Below are 27740 nucleotides of genomic sequence, written 5' to 3' on the forward strand. Positions count from 1 at the left end.
CAATTTTTTACTCCCACCCACCGCTTAATCTTTACTTGTACACTATACTATTTTAGCATGTTCATCAATATTGTCCAGTTTACAAAAACAATAAATAATTTACTATTTTACCCTTGTTATTTATTTTTTCAATGTTTAAATGACTTATATTTAATAGGGGTGATTTGATATAATTACCCGTATTATGTATACAACTATTGATTGATAGAGGAAGTATTTCGTGAAAAAGGAAAAAGGTCAAAATTACTCCTCAACTTTAATAATTTTATGAGAAAAGTGATTACAAGGGACAAAAAGTTTCAAAGCTAAGAAAAAGTGACAAAAGTCTTAATTAATGGATAAAGGGGTGATAATTCAAAGATTAGTGTAAATGATATTAATTTTAAAACTCTCAAGTTTTATTATTTACACAAAGACCCTATTTTCTCATACCGCCACTACCCCCTCCCCCTCCCCCTTTGTTGTCATCGTCATTCATATCCCTTCTACCATCGGTATAACCATCATCATGTCATCCACTACTATCGCCACCTCCTTCTACATCACCACCACGTTTTTGTCCTCCTCCACTAATACTATCATCTCCTCCTCTACCACCACTGTTTCCTCCTCCCCTTTCATCATCGCCACAACAACCATCACTTTTTCTTCTACTGTCAATCAACACCACCAGTTTTCTTCTCTACCAGACTACCACAATCATTATATCCTTCATCAGCTCCTCCTTTATCACATTTTTTGTTAAAAAAAATAAGCAATTATCGAAGTTGTTATAGCAACTATTGATGTTGTTGTAGCTGTTGTTGATGTTATTGTAGCAATTGTTACAACTATTGTAGCAACTATCATAATTGATGTAGTGCTGCCATAATTGTTGTAACAATTATCGTAATTGTTGCAACAATTATCATAGTTAATTGATTTTTTGCAGAATTTTTTTCAATGACTTCAATATTATTTTTTTGAAAATTCTCAAAATCAAAGCAAAACGGTTTGAAAATATAAAAGGAAGAAAAATGTGATTAAAAAAATGAACAATAGCAATGGCGACAGCGGTGACAACAATGGCGACGATAAAGAAGAAGAAGAAGATGGAAGAAGGGAGAAATAAAGAAGGTATAGGGAGGGAGAGAGACAAATCTGAAAAAAGAAAAGTAAAGTAACTGAAAGATTATAAGAAAGGGGGAATTTCAAATTTTGAAGTTTGAAATAAGAAGGAAGACTTTTTAAAATTTTAATATGTACCCCAAAGATTTTAATCGCTCTAAACAGGTCCATATTACATTTAATTATATTTGACCAAATCAAATCTTTGTTTAATTGAGAACTTTTTGTCACTTGTTACTCAATTTTCTCTAGTTTTATCTTCTGATATATTATTCGATCATTTATAACTCTGTCATTTTAAACTTATTACTCATACTCTTCAATTGGATGAAAAAATTTAAATCAAATGAAATTAATCAATTTCAATGAAAATTATATGATTCTAACTTCTAACCCGAACCCGACTCATCATACTAAATAAACTCGTATCAAATTAAATCTCCAAAACTTATCTCTCCTATTTTCTTAAAAAAACAATCTTCAACTATCTAAAATAGAACACATGGATATATCATATACCAATAAAGTATCAAAAAGAAAACTTCATCCCTTCAAGAAAAACACACAATCGTCTACAATACCACTCTGGTATGTATCATATATTGACATGATTTCATAAAAGCATATACATTTCTTAAAAAAAGATATTACTTAATCCTCAATGATACTCATATGATATATGTCATGTACTGATAAGGTATCATAGAATATTAATTAATTCATTAAAAAGATACTTATCAGTCCTCTATGATACCATGGTATATGTCATATACTGACAAGGTATCATAGATGACCGGTTCATTCCTTTAAAAAATGGAAAAGAGTTAAAATTGTCCTTAAATTATATGAAATGAAAAAACAATGTCCTCTATTTATAGTTTGGCCCAAAAATGCTCTTGTCATCAATACTTTGGTCCAAAAAAACACTTGCAGTTAATAGTTTGATCCAGAAATGCACTTATTGTTAAAAAAAAAATCACCGCACTTATTGTTACTAAAATGGGTTAAAAATTCTTTTTTCCGGTAAATATATTGTTTTTTTTCTTTTTAAGCATATCTTATTTATGATAAAAATATTGCTTTTAAAGAACTTTATTCTTGTTTTCTTTTTTTAAGATCACTTTAACTAATAAAATGTAGGAAATAATATTTTTCTTCTTAATATTATTTTATCAATTAAAATAAAATAATTTAATGTAACCTTTGATTATACATGTCGTATATATAAGATCATAGTAAACTCATCATAATGTTCTTTTAGATAACGATAAAAAAACAATTGATGTCATAGTTGCATAGATATAGTTATTAGACTGTGATACTTAGCAGAACTTGGGGTTTCATGTCCAAGCTTGCTGGTTTGATGTTTCGAAATATTCATTCTGGTAAATAAAACATTTACTTACCAAAAAAATGATAAAAAAAAAAAAAGGTTCATCTATGCCATCAATTAAAAGTTTGGCTCATTCATGTCATTTTTATTTGAGAAAAGGTTCATTTATGTCATTATTTGTTAATTGAAATGGTATATACTATATAGCATAGATGAACCTTTTCACAAAGTTTGATGGCATATTTGAGCCTTTTTCTTTTAAAAAAAAATGATTTAATTAATGACGTGGCCGAATCATAAAAATGATTTTACAAAATCTGAACTTTTTTCAATTAACAAATAATGGCATGGATGAGTCTTTTCTAAAAGGAAAATAGCATAGATGAGCCAAACTTTTAACGGATGGTATAGATAGGGCCTTTTGTCAAAATTTGATGGCATATTTGAGTCGTTTCCCTATAATAAAATAAGAAATATTTTTAATTTTAATTTTTTTTTTTAACTAAAGTAGGATAAGGATTTGCATATATATATATATTTGAAAAAGGATATATTTAACCATTAAGTAACATTTTTTTGACCAAACTATTAATTGTAGAATTTTTTATTCAATTTCACTATGTGTGAAGGCATTTTGACCCTTTTTCCGTAAAAAATCACTTTTCATTCTTTTATAATACTCTCGCATGATATTGTCACCTTGGCAAAATAAAAAAAAGTCCAGAATAAGTATCACTTAGAAATTCAAGACAAAAATTAGTATGTTTTTTCAACTATAACGTTCCTTATACTTTATCTTTTAATAGTGTTTAATTTTCAAAAACATTTATTAAATGCAGATTTTATATATATATATATATTTCTTAATGAACATGATTTTTGCTAAGGTAACACTTATTTTGAAATGAAAATTATTACTAAGAAAACATAATCTAGAAAACCCTTATGGAAAAATTATGTAATTATACGACTTAAGATAATATAATCTCTAAAAATTTCTACCATTTGAATTAATTACAAAAATCTTTTTTTTCCTTCTCTCTCTTAACATGTGTACACATCACTTCATATTTATCAGATACATTATAATTTTGTTTGTACACAATGTATCTAGTACAAATATTATTGTTGATACATAACGTCAATTATTTCAAATCAAAATCAATATAAATTTAATTTTATAGTTATGTATCTGATATTTAACTTATGTATCGTTTGTTATGTATCGAGCAAAGGAGCAATATATCTGTGAGTTCTAAAAAAATCGAAATTATTATAATTTGGGAAACTTTCAAAATAGAATATAATTAAAGCTCAAATTATTAGAATTTTTGTACTTCATACTATATTTATTTCAATTTATCATCCCAATCCTTATACTCCACAATTTCATCCAAACACACTTCGAAGCTCAGCCATAGTTGGTTTTGATCGTTGAAGCTTCGCCGTAGTGACAAAGCTTTCATAGTCCGAAGGCAGGCCAGCTGGTATTGCAAAAGCACGAATGAGTTCACAACGTTCGAATAAGCTACTCGACCGACTAAAGCTAAAAGGAGAAAGGGAAATGACTCTAGTTGTTGAGTACCCTGAGGAAGGTATCGGATCGACTTCTAGTTGTAGCGGATCTTACTTAAAGAGTTTTTTTGTAAGTTTCTTGGAAGCATCTTTATATATGGTACCCCTTAATTTCCACAACTCATTTGTATTCTAGTTTGAACTCCATTAAAATCTAGAATCTAATTAAATTCCACAAAAGGGTGGCTATGTATCTATGGATCATTTTGGTGTTTTAATCATTAGTGGTCGGTTTTATTGTGGACTTTGTAATGTGAATTTCTTGGTCTAGTTAAAGTCAAAAGTCAAACCATTATTTTATTCATTAAAAATAATAATGAAAAAATAAAGAGAAAAAAGGAACTTTCATTAGTGCATGGGCGGTCATAGAGGATAAGTCAAATGAGTTTATTTGAACTCAATAATTTTAATTAATTATAAATTAGTAAATAAAATGTGATGCTAAAATAAGTTCGAATTCCTAAAATTTAAATTACGTGTAATTGAATAACTTCGATTGTTACCAAAAAGTTGAGACAAGGATCTTGTTTTAGTTTTGTTTGGATTGTTATTACTTATTCATGTATTGTATCATAAATATTGATACTTTTAAGTAAATTGTTTTGATTATTGTATACCTTATTTTTATATTTGGTTGTATCATATTGTTGAAATTAATTGTTATGTAATGAAAAAAATGGTGTGATGATCGATTTGGTCTGATCACGTTATTATTTTCTTCTTCCTTTTTCTCATTTTTTTTAAATTTTATTTAATAATTTTACTGTCTTTTATCCTTTTTTTATATATAAAATATATCTCACGGAACCAATATAATTTAAAGTTCGAATATTATATTTGTCAAAACAATACAATACAATAGATACAAATTAGGGTAAACTCATCCGTATGTAATATCTTGCAAACGACACAACATTTATTAGGCTAGCCTCATGCGACAACCGACAGGTTCGACTTAGAAAATTGAGGGAGTTGATCCCGAATTATCTGTGTGGATGACCACCCTCCAAACCAACTGAGTCCCGAAGTACTAATTATAATCTTTTCATTTATGTTTCAGTCAATTATTTTGACTTACTAGTACTTTTATTTAATTTTAAAATATTTTTAAAAAATTTATTATTGACTCTCGAAATACGAATAGTGTGCTTTGAGAGGGAGCATAGGTAACAAGTAACAATCATTCAAACAAGCTGTTAGCTGCTCTTCTCCTTCCCCTTCCCGCAAATTCAAGAAACATGTTTTCCGGCGAATATTTGTCTTCAAAAAAACATCACCCGCTCGATTTTTTGCAGCGAATTGAAGACGAATGGGGTAGTTACATGCCGGAGACTATAAAGGAACGAATTTATTTACTCAAAACAGAGTTCAAATTCATGGATATTTTTCTCAGTATTCAGAGCTTCACTGATGAACCAAACATGCTAAAAAATGTCACTCAGAAAGTTCATGCTCTGTTTCAAGATTCCGCATTTGATGTATCAAAAATATATCAAAATCTCAATCGCCTTACTTCCCTGCTGCAGAACAAAATTCGGGTGACTAAGATGGAAATCAGAGCTAATTACTCCTTCTTCTCCGGAATTTCATTGAAATTGCCTTCGCTCGAAAAGAGTGGGGTTGATAATTCCAAGTTTGTAATGAAATTCATCAATGGTGTTGTACAGAATCTTCACGAGTTAGCAGAGATTGATGATCTCTGTTCTCGCGAAATACAGGAGGTTTTAAAAGAGCTGAAGTTGTTGAAGAGTCTTGTAGGCTTTTTATCAAACAGGTGGTGTGCTGAGCCTCAGAGCGTACGTACTTTCTTCGGTCATGTTCTAGTTGTGGCTGGGTTTGCAGCAATGGTTGTCTGGTTGTGCATGCCCAGCTATGACAATAACAGAGATCAGGATTTGGTTCCTGGTGAGATGAATTTCTTGCTTTCTTATCTCGTGCGGATGAGGATTAAGCCTGTTAATCCGTGCATCCACAAAATCTATGTTGATGTACTACAAGCTTTGAAATGGAAAATGCAATCAAATTTGTCTATGAATATCCAAAATGTGTATGTAGCTGAGATTGAAGCTGGCTTTGTGGAGACTCTCATGCACAACTTGGAGGAGATACGGAGTATTAGTACTCTTAGTCGGATAGAGTTTTTGAATCATCAAATGGCGACCCTTGTGGAGATGCTCAAATTCTTGAGAGCCAGTCTGATCCATTTGCCAACACTGGGTCTTGAATTTCATCTTAAAGATATTGATACTGTCATCATTGATGTGGGACTTCTCGTTTACTCGTTATACGATAGCAAGGAGCAGGAGGAAGTGAACCAAAGACTATTTATTGATTTGCCCAAAAGCATTCAGCATATCAAGGAAGTGATCTTCCTCGTGAGTCGAAAGGCATTTCAATCTAATTTGCCTAGGGTTCATGGACTAGGCTGTGTTGATTTCCTTCTGAACAACTTGAAGGAGTTCCAAGACCGTTATAAAGATTCACATTATTCTTTTGTTAAGAGCCAACTTCAAGTTATTCAGAAGGAACTCGAGGGCTTACAACCTTTTCTCAAGGATGTGGCGGAAGAGTGCTACAATAAGCATGAAAGGCTCCAACATTGTGCTGCACTATTAAATGGCAAAGCTTATGAGGTGGAATATATAGTTGATGCTTTTATTAGAAAAGGAGTTCCTGAATGGTGTCTTGTTCGTTGGCTCTTCGACATCATAAAGGAAGTTATACTTATCAAGGAAGAGGTCACAAAGATTCAGGAAAAGGAACTTTTTAAGTTTGCCTTTGTATTACATGATACCTTGGATACCACCCCTGCTCATATATCATCAGAATCGACTAACACTCCAAGGATGACCGGTGAAGAAATTGTCGGTTTTGAAGATGTTATGGAAAAACTAAGAGAACAACTAATAAGAGGAACCAAACAGCTAGATGTTATCTCAGTTGTTGGAATGCCTGGATTAGGCAAGACAACTGTGGCCAACAAACTGTATTCTGACGAGTTAGTTGTCTCTCGATTTGATATCCGTGCAAAATGTTGTGTATCCCAAGCATATTCACGTAGGAGCGTGTTACTTTCCATTCTACGTGATGCCATTGGTGAGTCTCCTACTCTTACTAAATTGTCTACGGATGTATTAGCAGATCAGCTTCGCAAAACTTTATTGTGGAAAAGATATCTTATCCTTGTTGATGACATATGGGAAGCTAGTGTTTGGGATGATTTAAGATGTTGTTTCCATGATTCCAATAATGCAAGTAGAATTATCCTAACAACACAACATGCTGATGTTGCTGAAAATGCTAAATCTGTTAGTGATCCACTTCATCTTCGTATTCTTAATGATGATGAAAGTTGGAAGTTACTAAAACAGAAAGTGTTTGGTGAAGAAAGCTGCTCTGTGCTCCTTTCAAATGTTGGGCAAGAAATAGCAAACAAGTGTAGGGGGCTGCCTCTTTCAATTGTTTTGGTGGCTGGTATGCTAACAAAGATGGAGAAGAGTGAACAATGCTGGAAACAAGTGGCTATGAATTTATGTACTAACGTTCTCAGCAACTCGAAGGCCATCATAGAGCAAAGTTATCAGAACTTACCTTATCATCTAAAGCCTTGCTTTCTTTATTTTGGAGTATTTTTGGAGGACAAAGAAATCAACATTTCAATCTTGACATGGTTATGGATTTCAGAAGGATTTATAAAAAGTCGTGATGACAAGAGTCTGGAGGATATAGCAGAAGGCTACTTGGAGAATCTTATTGGAAGAAATCTAGTTATGGTTGCTAAATGGGGTTCCGGCGGTAAGATCAAAACATGCCGTATTCATGACCTGTTGCTTTATTTCTGTAAGGAAAGAGCCAAGGAGAAGAATCTTCTACTGTGGATGAAACGGTAATACACTATTCAGTGTTAAATTATTTAATCAGTTCATCAAGTAATCTGTATTTGAAAGTTAATAGTTTCATGAATTTCTATATTTACAGGGACCAAAATGTCAATACGTCTTCCTCTATTTACTCTCACAAGCAGCTTGTTCAACGTCGCATGTCCATCAATTCTCAAGTGGTTGATCTTGTGAAATGGAGCTCACTTGTTGGCACTGTACGTTGCAGGGAAGATAGAAACAAAGGTTCCTTTTCAATTGTCCAATTCTCTCACATTTACTTCAGATTTCTAAAAGTGTTGAATTTGGAGTTCATTGTAATTGATTCTTTCCCAACTGAGCTAGTTTACTTGAGGTATTTTGCTGCACGAACTTCTCAGAAGTCAATCACATCGTCCATAGTCAATCTTCGAAACCTTGAAACTTTGATAGTCAAACCGATGGGAGGAAAATTGATATTGCCACTTACACTTTTGAAGATGGTTAAATTGAGACATCTGCAGATATATAGCAAAGCTCATTTTTCCACTTTAAATGCTGCAGAAGAATTGCTTGAGAACTCAAAATTCGACAATTTGATAACTCTTTCCTCTCCAACATTTTGTTGTGTGAGGGATGCAGAATTGATGTTGAGAACACCTAACCTTCGAAAACTGAGATGCTCATTTGTTGGTTGGGGTTATCCTTCTCATGTAATGAGCTCCCTAACACGGCTTGAGACACTCAGTATTAAAATGGATTCTTGCGGAAGTTCTCCATCCAACTTTCCACCAAATCTCAAAAAATTGACTTTGTCGAACTTTACCATGTATTGGCTGCAATCAAGCATTGCAATGCTTCCAAACCTTCAGGTACTCAAGCTGGTAGCAGTATTTTTCTCAAAGGCCGAATGGGAAGTGACGAGTGACAAGTTCCATCAACTCAAAGTTTTGAAAGTAGTTGATTGTCCTTGTTTTAAAAAATGGAATGTCTCTGACGATGCTTTTCCTCGCCTTGAACACTTGGTACTGAGAAGATGTCGATATCTCGAGGCAATCCCTTCTCGCTTTGGAGACATCACATCTCTAATATCCATTGAGGTGAAGTCATGCAAAGAATCGCTTGTCAAGTCAGCCATGGTCATCAGGGAATCACAAGTTGAAGAGATGCAGAATTATGATTTCAAGGTCTTCATCCACAAGTAGAAATATCATGCCCCATTCCTCAAATACTATCTCGAGTTTGGTATCAGGTATGATTTTGATCCAATGAAAACTGAAGTTCGACATATTTCACTGTATACTTGCCTATAGTGTATTCGTTTTGACACCTTGTCTAAAGATTAAATCTTAATCATTTTGTGGGACTCATTTGCCACTCTTTTTTTTGGACCTTTTGACTAATGTTTACTCATTTACTCTCGAGTCTCAACCATGAGATGTAACTGAAAAAAGATGCTTTCGGCATTCAGCTGTACTATGTGTGTGTGTGTAAGGCTCTTGCTAATTAGAAGTTAAAAACAGTGGAGATGCATTTTCGACTCTTATGAATAGTTGCCTTCATCAGGTCCCCCACTATGTGATGAATAAACACGGAGTTACTATTGTTAGGACTTAGTAGCATGCCATGATTCATGTTTGAGTAGTTGAAGAATTTAAGTTGATCATTTAAGTGGTAATGAATTCGAGTGTGAGGAACCAGTGAGCTTTCTTTGTTTTGCCTGGTTCTTGCACTTGAACTATTCCTGTTGGCTACAAAAGGTTGACTGCACTTGCTTGTTCAAGATAGTTGTTGTATTGCACATTGCACTATTGCTTAACTTAGCTTAAAACATGTTATTTTTGCTTTACAGTGAATCACCATTCCAGAAATAGAAGAGACATCCCTCTTTCCCAAAGAACGTGGTAAAAGACGTGATGGATGGTTAAAATGCTGAAGCTTCTTACCAACCACAGCAGAGCATGGAAGAAATTCATGAAGATCATAATGAGGCTAGGACTCTGGACAAGTGTTGAAACATCGATAGTCCAAATCCCAGCAGAGACAAACTCTAGGTGATTTTTTTTCTCATCTGCCTAAGCCTTAGTAGGTCGATTTACCTATTAATTGTGCTAGTGAGAGTTAGAAAGTATCTGGTGAAATTATCGAGCTAGCGCAAGCAAGCCCGAAACTACCGTTATCATATAAAAGGGCCCTACAAGAGCCACAGACCCTTATGACATTGTTAACATAGGTGATTGTGGCTAAATTTTTGAAAATATTCTCTAGTCTAGAAAAAGAAGTTTCTTAAAAATGAGAAAAATGACTTCCTAGTTGAAGTAGAGAAAACAAATTCTACAAGTGGCGTTCCACATTGATTGTGTTCTCTCCACCTTCTAACATACCCCATCTTCACCCTGTTAAATTAGGTCTTGGACCTAACTCACACCCCAAAAGCTAGCTCAAAGGGAGGAGGATTGCCCAAGCCTTATAAGGAGTCCACCCATCTCATTAACCACCGATGTGGGACTTTGTCATTCTTTAACACACCCCACGAGTGACATTTCACATTAGTTTTCGGACTGCGTGTTAATATTTGACTTTTGAGTGAATCCTCAGTCCTCACACACAGAGGAAATGAGGTTCCAATTATTCATTTTTCGGTGCCTCGATTTTCGTGAAGCATAAGATGCTTCTTGAAAAGAAAAATTTACTCAAAAACTGTTTTCAATCATTTTCTTTTTCGTACTTTCCATAATTCACTCTTTTTTCCACTTACCTTTTTGACTCCTTTCTGTACTAAAAAGTCCATGCATTTACACTATCAATTCAGGTTCTTTTTTTCTCACTTCATCTTCTAATTAATAGCCACTCCCCCTTAGTACTACTGTTTCTTACTAGTTGAGTGTTCATTTATCAAAAAAATGGGTTCAGACAACAATGTTCTTGCTGTAATTGCCAAAAATATTGATGTTCTTGCTTTGTAAGCATTCTCAATCTTCATCTATATATATTTGTACTAATAATAATATAATGTTAGATTGGGTAAAACATAAAAGTCTTACATTGGTTGGCAAATGAACTGATAGTCTGCTTACATGGACTTGGAGAATCCCTCCCTTATGAGCTAGCTTTTAGAGTTAAGTTACGCTCAGATGTCATATCTTTACATAATCATACTTTTTTTTTGTTCTTAGTAAAGATTCAATCTTTTTTTTGACATTATTTGTTTTTTGTTCCTCCAGGCCTCTAATCTCTCTTGTTTATCCTCTGTAAGTTACTTGATCTCCATAGTAAAGTTAAGAGTGTAATTTTTTTTTATATTTTTTTCTTTTAGGCAACTGATTTCAGTACCTTTTTGTTACTGATTTTTATAATTTTGCAGGTATACATCTATTAAGGCAATAGAAACAAAGTCTCGAGCAGATGATCGACAATGGCTAACGTATTGGGTTCTTTATTCTTTGATTACTCTCTTTGAACTTAGTTTTTCTAAGCTCATTGAATGGTAAGATTCAAATTTTCAAGTTTTACATCAAATCGATAAATAAATTATAGAAAAATCGACTAGTGATGTATGTTATTTGTTTTATACTTTCAGGTTTCCAATATGGTCTTATGCAAAACTAGGTGCAATATGTTGGCTAGTTTTACCTTACTTCAATGGAGCATGTTATGTTTATGAGAATTTTATAAGACCATTTTATAGAAATCCACAAGTTAAAATATGGTATGTTCCTTTGAAGAAGGATATTTTCAGTAAGCCAGATGATGTTCTAACTGCTGCTGAAAAATATATTGAAGAACATGGACCACAAGCATTTGAAAGGCTTTTAGCCAAGGTAAATCTATATTGGTGTTTTTTATACCGTCAAATCTCTTTATAATGGTGTTGTTTGTTAGGATATTTTTTGAAACATATATTTCATGTCAGAGATAACATGAAAATTGATTTTAAAGAAACTCGATTGTTAATTTATTATAGTGAAATGTTATTATAGAGAGGGTCGAATGTATTACTTAACCCCTAGTAAGGGGTTGCTCACATTACCAAATTTGAAACACCCTTTTCGTAGAGGTCGATTCAAGATTTTAAATGATCATCAGAAGTGTAACAAGTGTAACATTGTACTTAGCTTATGTTACTATCCCTTGTCATGGATCTAGTTATGGGACGTTAATACAAAATCAGAGTTAATGTTGAGTGAATTAGGAGTCTGGAAAGAGGTTTTCTTTTTTCTACCTATGGTGCTGGTTCGTTAAGAGAGAACCTATGATCTCTTGAGTTAAAGTACTCAAAAACTGAAATTACTTTCTTGCTTCTATTTCATGAGACAAATAGATAGTTTAAATACAACACTTATAAGATAACTACCCCTAGAAACTAGAACATGACTTCCTAATATTACTGGAACGAAAAACTGCACTATTACGAAATAATAACTACTACTAAAAATAATAAGTACTGTTGTAACTATTGGATGACTAAGGAGTGATAACAACTTATTCTTCTTTTTATGACAATTGATTCTGATTTGGTATATGTATACATAAAAAATTTGTTATATATATATTTTGAGTTGAAGGAAGTGATTGTGTTCAAGATTGTTGTAAAAGCTACCTTCGTCGAGTTGACAATCAGATGGCCATTCGACTAGTAGTTATTATCTCAGAAAGTCACACTTCTTCTTGATTTCAATTTTCCTCAACAAAGAAATTAAGTGACTTTCTGAGATAGTAATTATTAGTTGTGTGAACATCGGAGTAAAGAACAAAAAAGGGACTTTTGTGTTGGATACTTATTTTTACATGCATTTTTAACTATGAGTTTAATGGTAATGATTTTGATTTAGCAGGCTGATAGAGATGCAAGAACCAGGAGGAACAACTACATGACCTTTGATGATGATTATCGATATTAATTAATTTCTCTTTGTACTATTAAATTACTTCTTAATTAGTTATGTGTGTTAATTACTTTGATGAACTATGTTTGGATAATCTTTTCAGTTTTCACTCTTAATTAAGAATATTTAATTTGCTATTCAAATTAAAAAAAAATTAATAAGGAACAATGACACTCTTTAGGAAAACGACGGTTTTGTTTTAATTAAAAAATGGACTTTTTGGTCCAATAACAATATAAAGCACTTAACAAAAAGAAATAAATTTCATGGTAACCTTATTGAAAATATATTTATATTAATACAACAATAATCCACCAGCAAGTCCGGAAAGAGTGATGTGTATGCAATCTTATCTTACCTTCTGTGATTTACAAAGACTATTTTGATAGACTGTCGACTCGAATAAGCATATCAATAATCGGGTATATAAAACAAATACAATTTTTGAAAAAGTCATGCTGAAAATAATTAAGAAGAGAACAAATATCAACAATAAATAATAGGGAAAAAGGACAAATATACCCCCGAACTATGTTAAATGGTATGCAAATACCCTCCGTCATACTTTTGGGACACTGGTGCCCCCGTCATCCAAAAACTAGAGCATATATGTCCTTCACTCTAACGGAAGACTAAATAGGAACACGTGACGCAATCTTATCCGTTGATCTAATATTTAATAAATGTTGCTCGGTGGATAAGATTATGACATGTGTATGTCTGTTAGTATAAAGGGTATATATGTTCTAGTTTTTGGACGGCAGGGGCACCAATGTCTCAAAAGTAGGACAGAGGGTATTTACATACTATTATAGTTCGGGGGTATATTTGTCCTTTTTTCCTAAATAATATGATAATTGAAATAAAAGAAAAAAAGAACAGGTTACACTAAATCAAACTAAACAACCTTGATCACCTACTAATTTTCTATCATAATGCTCAAAATTTGAATTTATGAATGTGATTTTTTTTTTAAAAACCCATATTCCTTGTTTAAAAGAATTACATTTGAAAAATAAAGATTTATAGGATAGCAGATTTTTTTTTTCTAGAAAAAAACAAAAAGCACTTTTATTTTCTTTTTCTTTTTGACGAAGAATCAACGATGATTCGATTAAAGGAAAATATATTTAATTTAAAAAGTCATGTTTAGAATTCTCCTTTTTGACTAATTGAGAATCTCAAACATAAATACATATACTTATTCCATTTTAATTTGTTTACCTGATTTTAACTTAATACAAAAAGAATATTAAAAAAATAATATATATATATATATATAAATTATATAATCTTAAATTAAATATATCTAAAACATATTACGTGAAAAATATATATAAAATTTTTATTTTTAAAAAAAGATAAATTAATTAAAACGGAGAATATATATTTTGGCCTTATTAGTCAAAAAGACAAAACCAAACATCTCAATCATCCATCGTAGATTCCCAGGTTAGGTACAACTTTGTCGGGTTACTGACATGGATTAAATTAATTAATTTTAATTAATTAAATAAATAACAATTAAAAAACATAGATCATTGGTACAGATAACACCTAATAGAACATTAAGGGACGCACGTAGAAATTCTAATTCCTTAATTTTGTTTGGAATTATTTACAATTTTTACTAAAATATGGGTTTCTGAAAAAACCCTTTTTTTTTCAAGATTGAAACAATTAAGGTTTCAATTTCAAGAACGTATTTTTCATTCTTAATATTCAAATAAAATCATTGTTTTGCATGTTGGTGTCCATTTCATGAGCTCCCAGAAAACTTTTTGGTTCATCAGATAATAATATCAACGGTTTGATTAGTGAATCACCTCAAATTTTCAAGAAAAAAGAGGTAAAAATCCAATCTTTTTGTTATAAAATAAGACCCTTTTTGGTTAATTGCATTTCTTGAATTTATTGGAATTTTCTGGATTTTATTTTGTGTAATGTGAAAAATGATGACTTATTAGGGATTTTTCATGTTGTTGTAGGAGTGAATGAGTGATTTCAGCTGCTGGGGAGTCGAAAGTTGATTGCTTTTTTATGTGTGAAAAAGGGAATGTTTTGTTGAGGATTTTTGAAGAGTTGTAGAATGGGATAGATGAAGGAATTTGGTGTTGTTATATATGTAGCTGAGGGGATTGGTTGTGTTTTTTGTATATGGGGTATACTAGTAAAGGGAAAACTTTTCCCTGTGGTTTTTCAGATGGGTTTTGGTTCAACAGTTGGGGTTTTTCACCTAATAGTATTACCACTTGAATGGCTGATTTCCAAAGGTCTAGTCTTGCTGATAGGGACACTGATCAGGTACTTCCATTTTTCTTATTTGCCAAACTACTATAGACATACTCTGTGTTGCTCGGACTTTTCAAAAATACTGTCAGGCGTGTGTTGGAGCTACGTAGGGCCGAAGGGTTCATTTGAATCCCCTTCAGCAGAAAGTTACATTGTTTATACATGGTTAAAGTTATTTTTTGTGTATATGTAGTGCATATTGAACTCCTGTTTGGCTTCTTTGTGTGTGTACTTTTTCATATTTTGGAACCCCTTCGGTGAAAATTTACATTGTTTATGCATGGTTAAAATTATTTTTATGTATATATAGTAGATGTTGAACCCGCTTTTGGCTTCTTCGTGTGTGTGGACATCTTTATGTTTTGAACCTCTTTAGTGAAAATCCTGGTTTTGCCATACGGGTATGGTAGCATTTTTGGAGGGTCCGAGCAACATGTCTATAGAGTACATTATGAGGTTCTTGATTTAATGAATGCATTATTACCCTGCATGTAGATATTGAGCTTAAAAATTTCTGCTTGTTGTCTGTTTTGTTGGCTTTGTTTCATTTGAAGGCCATTGCAGCACTAAAGAAAGGAGCAAATCTGCTGAAGTATGGGCGCAGAGGAAAACCCAAGTTTTGTCCTTTTCGTCTTTCTAATGTGAGTTCTTTAGTTATCTCATTGTTCAAAATATTATTTCCATTTGCAGTCATGGGGTTCACAAAATCAAAGTTGGAGTACAGTATCTACGGTTTTTTGTTCTTAATATCTGCAGTACGCGGTAGCAGAGGATAGAAAAAATGCTTTGAAATCCTTGTTCTCTTAAAATCTTGATATTAAGGTTTCTTTCTATGCCTTAATTAGCATAGAATTGACAGTTGAGAACTTTGAAACTAGAGACCATGTCTAGGTAGAAAATATGTTGTAGGCTATTTTGTCACCAAAGTATTGAGACGCGATAAGTAGTAAAAGGAATAATACACTTAGATGTTCTTGGCTAGAGTCAAAGGATATGGTGGAAAGAGAAAGAACTGCATTTTGGTCATGTGGCATGGTGTTGAAATTATTGCATGTCACCCTCACAGTAGCAGCTAAAAGAGAGAGATTTGAGATTATTCTTAGGAAAGCGGAAAGGAATTGCACAGAAATCAAACATCAAAAAGAACTCACCACCAGAAGAACAAAGTGAAAAAGGGAATTTCAATGCTCCATTAGTATTCAAAACATGCATTCATATTTTAACAGCAAGAGAAAAGCTTATTGAGTTCCTCTTTTTTCCTAAAAATATCAGCTTCCATTTATGGTTCTCATATACTGAACAAGATACAAGATATTGAATTGTTTGAGATCCTAGGGCCAAGAAAAATTCAAGAAGTAAACTTAATGTTGAATATCCCTTTGATTAAGTACTAATGTTTTCTTTGACTGCTTGGAAAACCTGATTACAAGTTGTGTTTATACCGTTTCTCTAAGGAATTTCTTGATGTGTCAGGACGAATCTGCGGTGGTATGGTACCACGACAAAGAAGAAAAACAGCTTGAACTGTGTCATGTATCAAGGATTATTCCTGGACAGAGAACTGTGAGTTTGAGTATTCCCACAACTTTCTTCCCTTATAAAGGAAAGGTGGATTAAATTTTCTGATCATTGATCAGTAAGAGTAATTTCTGCATCAAGTTTTTTATTGTGCTCTATGATTGAATTGTAAAGACTTCACATTTTATAGTTCACAAGGGCATTGCTATTCTTACGTCTTGTCAAGTTTAGATCCTTTTCTGTGTGGTTATATACTCCTCTTCCTCTTGTGCTAGACCTTTAGTTTCAAGTGGCTGACCAAAACAGCGGTAATTTTCTCCTCCTCAGGCAATATTCCAGCGGTATCCTCGACCTGAAAAGGAGTATCAATCATTTTCTCTCATCTGTAACGACCGATCTTTGGACTTGGTAGGTTTCTGATTTGTCTTCTCAATGAAAATAAGTATTCTTTCCTGTCGGGAAAAATGACATTTTGATATTTACAAGTCTTAAAAAAAAATCTAGAACTGTTATGATAATTCTGTGTAGATCTGTAAAGACAAGGATGAAGCTGAGGTTTGGATTACTGGGCTGAAAGCAATAATTACTAGGGGACGCTCTCGCAGAGGAAAATATGATGCAAGAAGTGAAACCGTGTTTTCGGATAGTCCACATGGTCAACGAGTCACCACATCAACTTCATCTATTGTATGTTGGCATTTTGTTGTACCTTCAGTTGTGTGTCCATTCTTCCTCTCCTCTCACCTCTTCCCCCTCCAACTGATCCAAAATGTTGTATGACCATCTTTTTGCCTCAGGATCAAGGAGACAATCAGAGAACTGAGAGTTTACCTCAGAGCAGGCTTGGAAAAGCTTATGCTGACATTATTCAATACACTGCAGCTGGCAAGAGTCCTACGCTTGTTGAAACAGGTTCCTTTAATCTTAGCTCGTTGTCTGCTGGAGCAGTTGACAACTCAAATGCTCGAAGTTCTACAGCTGATACATTTAGAGTTAGTTTATCCAGTGCTCTAAGTTCATCCAGCCAGGGTTCTTGCCTTGAAGACTTTGATAACCTTGGAGATGTCTTCATTTGGGGAGAAGGTACTGGCAATGGGCTATTGGGTGGTGGCAAGCACAGAATTGGTAAATCATCTGGCACAAGGATTGATGCTAATACTCCCAAATCACTGGAGTCAAGTGTGGTTCTTGACGTTCAGAATATTTCTTGTGGTAATAGGCATGCTATGTTAGTCACAAAACAAGGAGAGGCGTTCAGCTGGGGTGAAGAGGCAGGGGGCAGGCTGGGTCATGGGGCGGAAACAGATGTTTCACATCCCAAGCTTATCAAAAACTTCAAAGGAATGAATGTTGAGTTGATTGCATGTGGGGAATATCACTCATGTGCTGTTACATCCTCTGGGGATCTATACACTTGGGGTGATGGTGCTAAAAGTTCGGGTCTGCTTGGACACAGAAGCGAAGCCAGTCACTGGATCCCAAAGAAAGTATGTGGCCTCATGGAAGGTTTAAGAGTGTCTCATGTTTCCTGTGGGCCTTGGCATACAGCTCTCATAACATCTGCTGGCCGCTTGTTTACATTTGGAGATGGAACTTTTGGTGCATTGGGTCACGGAGATCGTTCTGGATGTATTACTCCTAGAGAGGTGAAAACTTTCAATGGATTGAAGACACTCAAGGTTGCTTGTGGTGTTTGGCACACTGCTGCTGTAGTTGAACTAATGAGTGGATTGGATTCTAGACCATCTGATGCTCCGTCTGGAACACTATTCACTTGGGGGGATGGAGATAAAGGGAAACTAGGACACGGTGATGATAAACCCAGACTAGCTCCTGAGTGTATAGCAGCATTGGTTGACAAAAGTTTCAGTCAGGTAGCCTGTGGCTATGCCATGACTGTTGCTTTGACAACTGCAGGCCGAGTATATACAATGGGTAGTAATGTTTATGGTCAGCTTGGTTGCCCTCTAGCTAATGGAATGTCTCCAATTTGTGTGGAAGATTATCTCGTTGACAGTACTGTGGAGGAAATTTCTTGTGGTTCACATCATGTTGCAGTTTTGACTTCCAGAACAGAAGTTTATACATGGGGAAAGGGTGAAAACGGACAACTTGGTCATGGAGACTGTGAGAATAAGTGTACACCTACTCTAGTAGATATTTTGAGGGATAAACAAGTAAAGAGAATAGTGTGTGGCTCAAATTTTAGTGCTGCTATTTGTGTTCACAATTGGGCATTGAGTGCTGATAATTCTATATGCTTTGGATGTCGTATCCCTTTCAATTTCAGAAGAAAACGCCACAATTGTTACAATTGTGGTTTTGTCTTTTGCAAAGCATGCAGCAGCAAAAAGTCACTTAAAGCATCATTAGCCCCAAGCACAAGCAAGCCATATCGTGTCTGTGATGATTGTTATGACAAGTTACAGAAGGCAATAGAGTCAGAACCTTTCTCCCGAGTTCCAAAAGTCAAAGCTGGAAATGCACTTTATAAGGCAAGTGAGCAGACAGATAAAGAGAGTGGGTTTCCTCTATTAGTAGGCCATACTTCCAGACTCTCATCTTCTGACTCATTCAACCGTGCTCAGGGCAGAATATCCAGGGTTGATCAGTATGAGAACCGTGCATCTTCTTTTCAAAATGAAAATGCTCCAAGGGAAAGCTTTTCCTTATCCAAATCACCAATCAGTGCATTTCGAGTTTCGAAAAGTCTCTTCTCAGCTTCTCTTCCTAGTACTAGAGTGGTCCCTCAGTCAACATCTCCTTTGTTAGGAAAGGCAAGTGCACTGTGGCCTGCAATACCAGCTCCATATCCTCCTGTTCGTACGGCTGAAGTAGTTGTAGATAATTTGAAGCCAATTAATGATAGCTTAAGCCAGGAGGTCAAACAATTGAAGGCACAGGTGAGCTATTTTTCTGCAGTGAATGAATTTTCCAGTTTCTTCATTCTAAATCCTAGTGCTTGTGTTTTCTCAACTCTATATCACTTTATGGTTTTTTGGCTCTCGTGCTAATAATAAATATTTGTTCCTTGTTCTAATATTATTAAAATTAATAAGCACTCCACTAGTTTTTGCCTCTCATCAAGTTCGTGAGGTACTAAAACAAATAGTCTGTTGCTAACTTTCAGTACTTTCTAAAACATTTTACAGCATAGCAGTGGTGCTAAATTCATGCCAAAACTTGTACTTTATGTGCTTCTCGAAAGATTCAAATTATAAATATCCCATGTGAAACTGTCATTGGACCAGTTCAATAGAGCATGTAACCTTCACATTTAAAACTGATCTTTCCATGTGGCCAATATGTGTGTATGCATGCGGTGTTATCAATACATGTGTATGCATGCGAAAGCCAGAAACAGCCTCTCTACCTCTACAAGGAAGGGGTAAGGTCTGCGTACACACCACCCTACCCAGACCCCACTTGTGGGTGGGTATATTGTTGTTGTTGTCGTACACATTATATTGATTTTGGTGCTACAAGATTAGATTCCTTAAATGATTGATGTTTTTTAATTATAAGCTTAAATGATTAATATTTTTGCTTACTTCTATCTAGAATCTGTGTTTAAGTTACTCAGTTATTTCAGACCTTATTTTAACTCTTAACAGTTCTTCCAATCTCAGTTCACTGAGTTTTAAGTCTGTCTACCCTTTCGACCAATTTTCTCTAGTATACCTTTGCCTTTTCCATCTCATATACCATTCTCAAGAAATTGATAGTGTAACGGAATTATTCATTGTCTATTTGCCTATATATTTCCACCACGTTCTACAGTTTCTACAGTGCTATAGTCTTGAGTTAGATCTTCTTAGGAAAGGAAGGTATATTCTTCTTCTGCCTCCCGAAATCTCTTCCCTCCCTATATAACCATCAACTGTTTCTCTTTTCGATTATCCAAGTTGTGTTATTGAGATAACTAGGCTTCAAGAAAATACATGTTGATTTTATGCGTGAAAATGGGCTGTTTTCTCTTTTCTAGGTTACCTTTAACATGACAGCCTACATATCTACACGTCATGAACCATCACACAGGCATATTGACAAGAAGAAGAAATGAGGAGTGAAAACCATTTTAAAATCTTTCTCCAGCATACCGATTTCTTAAGAATGAAGCTGTCTTACCTCTGAACACATTTTTGAATTTTGTATGCATACCCACCTTTAGTTTGACAAGCAACTAATTACAATCTTTGTCCAGCATCTTAAACTAGAAAACAAACTACTATCAGATGCCTAATAACATAGGTGGATTATCACTCGCTTCGCATCTTTATATAATAAGCTCGTGGTCAATCAAGATGGCAACTTAAATAGATTAGTATTGGACTTGGGACTAGGTTGGAATTTCAGCGCCTTTACCTCATGCTTTTGGATTCTAAATAGTGTTTACATAGTTGATCGCGACTAATATACACAATAGTTTGAATCTTCTTGACGCAAACCTCTGTGAGCAACTAAGTAAAGTGATAACAAAAGTTTCACACTACTAAGCTTGACTCAAAAATTATTTGTAGCTGGAAGAGCTTGCAAGCAAATCTCAACTTCTAGAAGCTGAACTTGGGAGAAAGACAAAGCAGCTGAAGGATGCAACTGCAAAAGCAGCCGTTGAAGCAGAGAAAAGAAGAGCTGCGAAACACGTGATCAAGTCTCTGACTGCCCAGGTTAGATTATCCTTATATTCAGACGTTTAATCTCCAATATTTGCATATTTATTGCACATAAAGTACATGTGGGAACTCAACCTATTAGTTTGGATATCGTAATGTTCACATTATTCATTCAATAGTATATTCTGCTTATTGCTGTCTTGCCGTGACATAAATTTACATGGTACATACTAACTAACATATGCATGACCTATAAGGTTCTCATTATACATCAGTTAGCTATTTGAGTTTCTCAGAAAGCGGTCAGAGTATGTAGGTATGTCTTCGGTGTTCTTGTTAATTTAGTTATATCTTATATTTTCTAGTCTTTGCATAAACTCTCTACAGAAAATGAATCATTTGTTTATAAGCTTTGGGGGAGCGTGTAGGATTTTGCTGATGTGCATTATTAGTTTATTACTGTGACATGTATTCTTATGGCATGGATTATCCAATTTTCTACAGCTGAAGGAGGTAACTGAAAGGCTTCCAGAAGAGCAGATCTCCACCAGCAATTTAGATTTTAATGTTGAACAAACATCGTTTAACCGTACCGGTCCTTCAAATGGTAAATGTGTAACTACCACAACCCTAACCGAGTGCAGTGATAGTTCTAATACTGTTGTCTCAGCCAAGAAGTCTAGAGGGCAGAAGCCAGAGCGCATGTTACAAGTTGAACCAGGCGTGTACCTATATCTTATTTCCTTACCTGATGGAGGCAATGAACTGAAACGTGTTCGTTTCAGGTACTTATCCTTTAACCCATTTCATTTCAGCAGTTAACACACCATTTGAACAAGTTCAATGAGAGCTTATAACATGTGTTTTCTGAATTCAAGAATTAGTCAGCAATTTCTCTGTTCATGTTTTCGTATTCTCATAGGTGCATGACATATTTATCACCATATTGTGCCTCCTGTTATAGAAGCTAGTCTAATTTCGACAATGCCAGTGATATCACAACTGTTCATTTGCATGCACACACCATGTAATTGTTCTGCTATCACTTAATTTGTTGCTCGTACATTTCGATATTTTTGTCTTCTGCCTCACTTTAGTTTCCACCAGAATGACAAAAAAGATTAAACATACTATATACATATCTTTCCTCTTGTCAATTGAGAACTAATAACTGTGTTGCCCCAAAGTGGTCATGCTAGATGGCTTAGCGAAAGCCTTTGAATCGTGGTCGTGCTTGGATTCAACTCTTTCTTTATCCAAAAACTGTGCATTCTATTGAAAAGTTTTACTTGCCTTGTTCATAAACTATGAATCCAAGCACGACCACGATTCCAAAGAAAAGAATTTCCATAAAACTATGAATGTTCATCCCTTGGCCTTCACACTGTTGCTATAAATTTAAGTTTCTCGTAAAACAGTCTATTCGACATCCAAATAGATGGAATAATACTCTCCATACGGCCATATACCCTAACTAAAAAGTGTCATCAGAGATCAAACAAAGACTACATGAAACATTAAGCATCATGTTGCACAAAGTAGTATGTGTTGCAGATAAATCTTAATTAGTGCTTTATTTTGACTCTTCTTCGACTTGAATCATAACTTATTTCTTGATATGTTTACTGAAGTTTCATTTGCTTTTCTTACAGCCGGAAATGCTTCTCAGAGGACGAGGCAGAGAAGTGGTGGAACGAAAATGGACAAAAAATCTGTGAGAAGTACAACATTACACCAGAACATGTCTAATTGTAGCAACTAGCAACTGTGCATTTTGTCATGTAAAAAGACGCGAAGGAAGGCTATCCAATGGATTTTTACAATCATCTCTGCTCTTCGCGATAACACAGGAAACTTTGGTCATTTTTGAGCAACTAGATATCTGCATTCAAACTAGAACAAGGAGCAGCAGCATCCAGGAATCAGCTGAAGACAGGAAAAAGTTATGGAGAGATTAGAAGAATCTGAGTTTCAGTTTGTATTTTTTGTATATCGTTTTTGAAGGGATTTCGATGATTTCATTTTAACTATAGCTAGTTTTCATGTAGCAAAATTAGTGTGCAGAGTCAACCAATTTGTAGGTACAGCTTTTCTTTATGAATTTGATATAACAGTCAGAGTTGCACATTCTTTATGTTATATACATCATCATGTTGGAAGCGTTGCCTCAAACAGGTCTTGCAACTCGTGATCCAAATTTAACTGGACTTTAGTATAGATGTGGAAAATAAAAAATAAAAATTACGTACAATATATCATACTTGTATATACACAATAATCAACATCATAAAGCATTTCTTTGTAGTGTTTGCATGTGTAGATTATTATTCTTTTCAAAATTCAACAAACCGATATCTACAACCAAAAATAAGATATTGATCTTTGTATACCGAATTTGTCATTCTTGCTGATACAAAGGAAGTATTCAAGAAGAGAAGGTCACAGCGAGACGAGTCATTTATCTTGAGCTAGAGGCTAAAATGGATGCTCTCTTTTCTTTTGTTCGTTTTCCGGTTGTCCTTCTTTTCTATTTGCAGCAGTAAATGAGACTGAGAGTTGAATTTCCTTTATGACTTTCACTCCGTTGATCGATCAACAATTCACACTTCAGCTTGTTTATCATAGTACATGGAAGTTAGAATGGGCAAGTTACACATTTGGTTGGTCTGCTAAAGATAATTACATTTACTAGCTAAATATATCACAAAGTATACACTAATTTGTATCAAAAATATATATGTATATCATATCAATATACAAAAATATATATATATGTTGGTTATAATTTTGGTGGACCGCTCTTTATGTCAATTTCTCAATTAGATTCTTTGAGGGGTCGTTTGGTTGGTGGGGTGGAATAAACAAGGACATCTCATGTGATTATTGTATTTCACATTCTATATGAGATTTCGTATCCCATCGTTATATTAAAATTGTGGGATAAAATAATCTTGTAGTTAAATAATCCTTCATCTGTCTCAATTTGTGTGGCACACTTTGCTCTTTAATCTATACCAAAAGGAATGCCACGTTTATAAAATTGAAAGTTTTCATTTTACCCTTAATTAAATGATGTATGGTCACACAACTGATCGAGAAACGCTTTAGACCAGAAATTTTAAAAGTCTTTATTCTTTCTTAAACTTTGTGTTAAGTTAAATAGTGTCTCGTAAATTGTGACTAAAGGAGTACTCATTATCAAACACACGATAAAATAATCACATCAAATACCATGAAATTATTATCATTATCCCACCAACCAAACAACCTCGAGGAAATATGGGTTTTGGATTAACATAAGAATGTAACAAAGGCCCCAAAAGTGCAAGCCAACTTATGAGTTTGTCATATCCAAACAAGGAAGTAGAGTCAAGTATAGGAAGTTTGAAAATGAAAATGAAAATAAAGGGTGAAAAATGGAGCCACGATGTGCCACTCTTTTCTTGAAACGTGTGCACTTAGAACCAATCATATTTAATTGACAAGACATGAGAAGTACTATGATTTTTTACTTCACTTTTTTGTATTCAATTGGTGGTTTGTCCTTTTGAACAAGAAAAGAAACTAAACATGTCATATAAATATAACCTACTCATTCCTATTTGTTCCTTACCCAATCCAAATTTCCTATTAAGGATGATAATTAATTTCAACATATTTCATGAGAGCATAGAAAATACGATTAATGGATATATAAGTAGCATCAAGTTGTGGCACCACATGATTGGAGGAGAGGGAAGAAGAAATTAGTTTCGCTAATTTTTCTATGTATTATAAACAAGTTTCAAGCCATGCTTCCTTGAAATTTGTCAGAACTGTTATCACCTATCTATGGTTGATTAAGAAAAAAAACTGAAGCATTCGTATGTGAAACATATAGAGTATTATAAAATCGTGTCATTCATTATATACCTTCTATATACTCGTGCATGAACATTACCTAGTCATAAAATAGTAACTTAATTTTTCATTTTTCCACCAAAATGGAGAGTTATTTAATATAATTACTTTAATTATAAAATTATTCCAAAAAAATCAAAAAGTGAATCAAAACATCACCTACTCATCAAATATCAATGTGGCACTGACTCGTCGATTTTTTTTTACTAAATATACTTACAAAAAATTGAAACTAAAAGATAAATCAATTAAAAGGACATTTCTTGTGCCAAACTGCTCGCGACTCTTGTGGTTAAGGTGTCAACTTTTGTCCGGAACTTTCCGATCATACCAGACATCAACTATAGTTATCTTTAAAAGAATTGAATGATATTCATTAAGTCTGTCTTACAAAATGAAGGGATGTTGAATTTTTGCATGGTTATTTGGTACCTTATATAGAAAAGGAATTATTTGATAGGGTTTCTAACGAACATATAATGTATGTGTTTTAAAACATGAAATCTCATATATGAGAATTGTAGTAATGTACTTGAATTGAGTTTTATCAATATGATTTGAGCCATTTTTTTATAATATAATATTATTATAGTGATATATTCATTTTTTTTAATACAAGAGTTACCCAACAAATTTAGTGGCATAAAATCAATCTTTAATAAAAGGCCTATAATTTCTTTCCCTTTTTTACATATATTTTTTTTAAGATGTTAATCATTTGTTTGCAATACAATCCATTAAATAATGTTGTATAAAAGTTTATTTACTAATATGACGACGTGAGTGATTTAATTTAAAATTTTAAAATATTTTCTAATATAAGGAGTAGACAATTATTTATTTTTTAATTTATAATTTTATATTATTTAAGCAAAATATTTAGAAATGCATTTTTTTTGCAAAAAATAAGTTCTTTGAAAATCAGAAAATATAACATCTCTAATAGAAGCTAAATTGAGAAAACAAGTATTATAAATGTCATTGCATGTCGATTATTATCTTCCCACCCCTTTATGTGACCCTTGATATGGGGCGGAGGGAGCATATAAGTTATGGATTCAGACAAATCTAGATATTCTTATTTAGAACATGTACTTGTATTTAAAATTTCATTAAATATGTATAAATATTTAAATATGAATCATTTAACTAAGATAACTATGAATTTGGTGGCAAATACAGAACAAAACATATGAACTCTAAATTTTGAATCTGTTTTTGTCAGCCTGTAACCCCCCTCCCCACCACCCCAACTCACCACTAGTACTCCTCATCCATTCTTCACCTTCGTCGTCATAAATTTTTTTGCTAAATTATATGTAAATATTACTAGTTACCTATTTAAACAAGTGATAGGTAAAAACGTTACTTATTTTTTAAAAGGAAAATTTTCATAAATAAAGTTATTTGTGCCCAAATTTGCGATAAAAGATTGAGATTTTACTTAATTACGAAAGGTACTAGCATTTTGATTTTAAAACATAACGAAATACATTGTATTAGCGTATATAATAATAGTGAAAACCTGAAAATTCAATGTCTATATGGTTATACAATATTTTTGTAGCAGAATACATCGTATTTGCATGAATAATAATAGTAAAATATATTCAATCAGATATTTGATTTATGCATTAGAGGAAAAAGTGTTTTGACCAGTGGGAGGTGGATATTTGATTTATGGGGCTCAACTTATTGGCAATTGTCAAGCAATTATGGGCCAACAACATAAGGAGTGGTCCTCTTATAGCCATAGATGCCATTTTTTGCTTAATTAAATGAACAAGACCATTTTTATTTTTTTATTTTGGTTTTCAACTTGGTGTCCGGAATCTACATTAGAGCCTCGACTAAATCTGAATCACGTAATGCAGGGCCCATTTGGAGGTGGCGCTCTCAACACGATTTTCTCTATACCTAGGGCTTGAACCCGAGACCTCTAGTTAAGAGTGAATCACTCCCACCCGTGCACCACAACTCACGTGGGTAACAAGAAGATCTACTTTGTAGGACTATTTTCAGTGTGAGCCCCCTACCAAAAAAATAGCGGTTAATTTATGAGCAATAGAAGTGCATATTTTTTGGCTTTTTCTTAATAAATTATGGTCATTGACCATTTTTTATTAAAAATAAATAAAATACAATTGCATATTATATTTTTATTAAAAAAATATTTATTACATTAATTAATTCATTTTAATTTATTGATATTTTCGTTATTGAGAGCCAATTGAAGTAGTTTTTGAGTTTGAATTGGATTAGAGTAACTCGATATTTTTAAAGTTAGATATTAGAAAAATATATAAAAAGTTGTGATTGATCATGTTATGTCAATATAATATAATGAAACGATATATTTTAAAATATTGATCAAAGTTTACATAATTTAAATTCAAGAAGTAAAAAATTGACGGAAGGAGTATTTTCTTACATAGTCGGTTAGTATTTGAAAAATCACTCGTACGACTAATTCCAATTTGAATACACATGGGGTCCAATTATTTATGACAAGTCTAGTATGATAGTTAACAATTACACGCAAAAAATTATTCACCCTCATGCCTAATACTGCCATTAAATCAATAGATACATGTATTTGCAAATACACAACTATTTAGCACTTATAACAATAATAAGCATGCACTTTTACTTCATTAAT

The 27740-nt window shown here is 33.5% G+C and overlaps 3 protein-coding genes across 6 annotated transcripts; all 3 read left to right on the top strand.

Moving 5' to 3' along the window:
• Positions 1-1043: 1043 nt before the first annotated feature.
• Positions 1044-9077, top strand: LOC102597171 (putative late blight resistance protein homolog R1B-23). Its single transcript, XM_006363193.1, has 3 exons — positions 1044-1154; positions 5311-7901; positions 7994-9077. Exons 1-3 carry the CDS (start codon positions 1044-1046, stop codon positions 9075-9077), a joined length of 3786 nt encoding a protein of 1261 aa, XP_006363255.1.
• Positions 9078-9727: 650 nt separating this feature from the next.
• Positions 9728-12874, top strand: LOC102587789 (HVA22-like protein c). Of its 4 annotated transcripts, none has more exons than XM_015303347.1 (5): positions 9728-9926; positions 11097-11123; positions 11237-11359; positions 11453-11693; positions 12705-12874. In XM_015303347.1, exons 1-5 carry the CDS (start codon positions 9793-9795, stop codon positions 12771-12773), a joined length of 594 nt encoding a protein of 197 aa, XP_015158833.1. In that variant the 5' UTR covers positions 9728-9792; the 3' UTR covers positions 12774-12874. The 4 variants fall into 4 exon arrangements, with proteins under 4 accessions (XP_015158833.1, XP_015158834.1, XP_006363226.1 ...); XM_015303348.1 differs by having other exon boundaries at positions 12708-12874; XM_006363164.2 differs by lacking the exon at positions 9728-9926 and adding an exon at positions 10596-10834.
• Positions 12875-14436: 1562 nt separating this feature from the next.
• LOC102588539 (uncharacterized) lies at positions 14437-23315 on the top strand. Its single transcript, XM_006363166.2, has 10 exons — positions 14437-14607; positions 14747-15062; positions 15605-15691; positions 16524-16613; positions 16896-16976; positions 17097-17255; positions 17366-19471; positions 21089-21235; positions 21686-21966; positions 22834-23315. Exons 2-10 carry the CDS (start codon positions 15015-15017, stop codon positions 22928-22930), a joined length of 3096 nt encoding a protein of 1031 aa, XP_006363228.1. The 5' UTR covers positions 14437-14607; positions 14747-15014; the 3' UTR covers positions 22931-23315.
• The last annotated feature ends 4425 nt before the right edge of the window (positions 23316-27740 follow it).

This window comes from Solanum tuberosum, unplaced genomic scaffold (genome assembly GCF_000226075.1).
Source record: "Solanum tuberosum cultivar DM 1-3 516 R44 unplaced genomic scaffold, SolTub_3.0 scf00424, whole genome shotgun sequence".
NCBI classification, from domain to species: domain Eukaryota; kingdom Viridiplantae; phylum Streptophyta; class Magnoliopsida; order Solanales; family Solanaceae; genus Solanum; species Solanum tuberosum.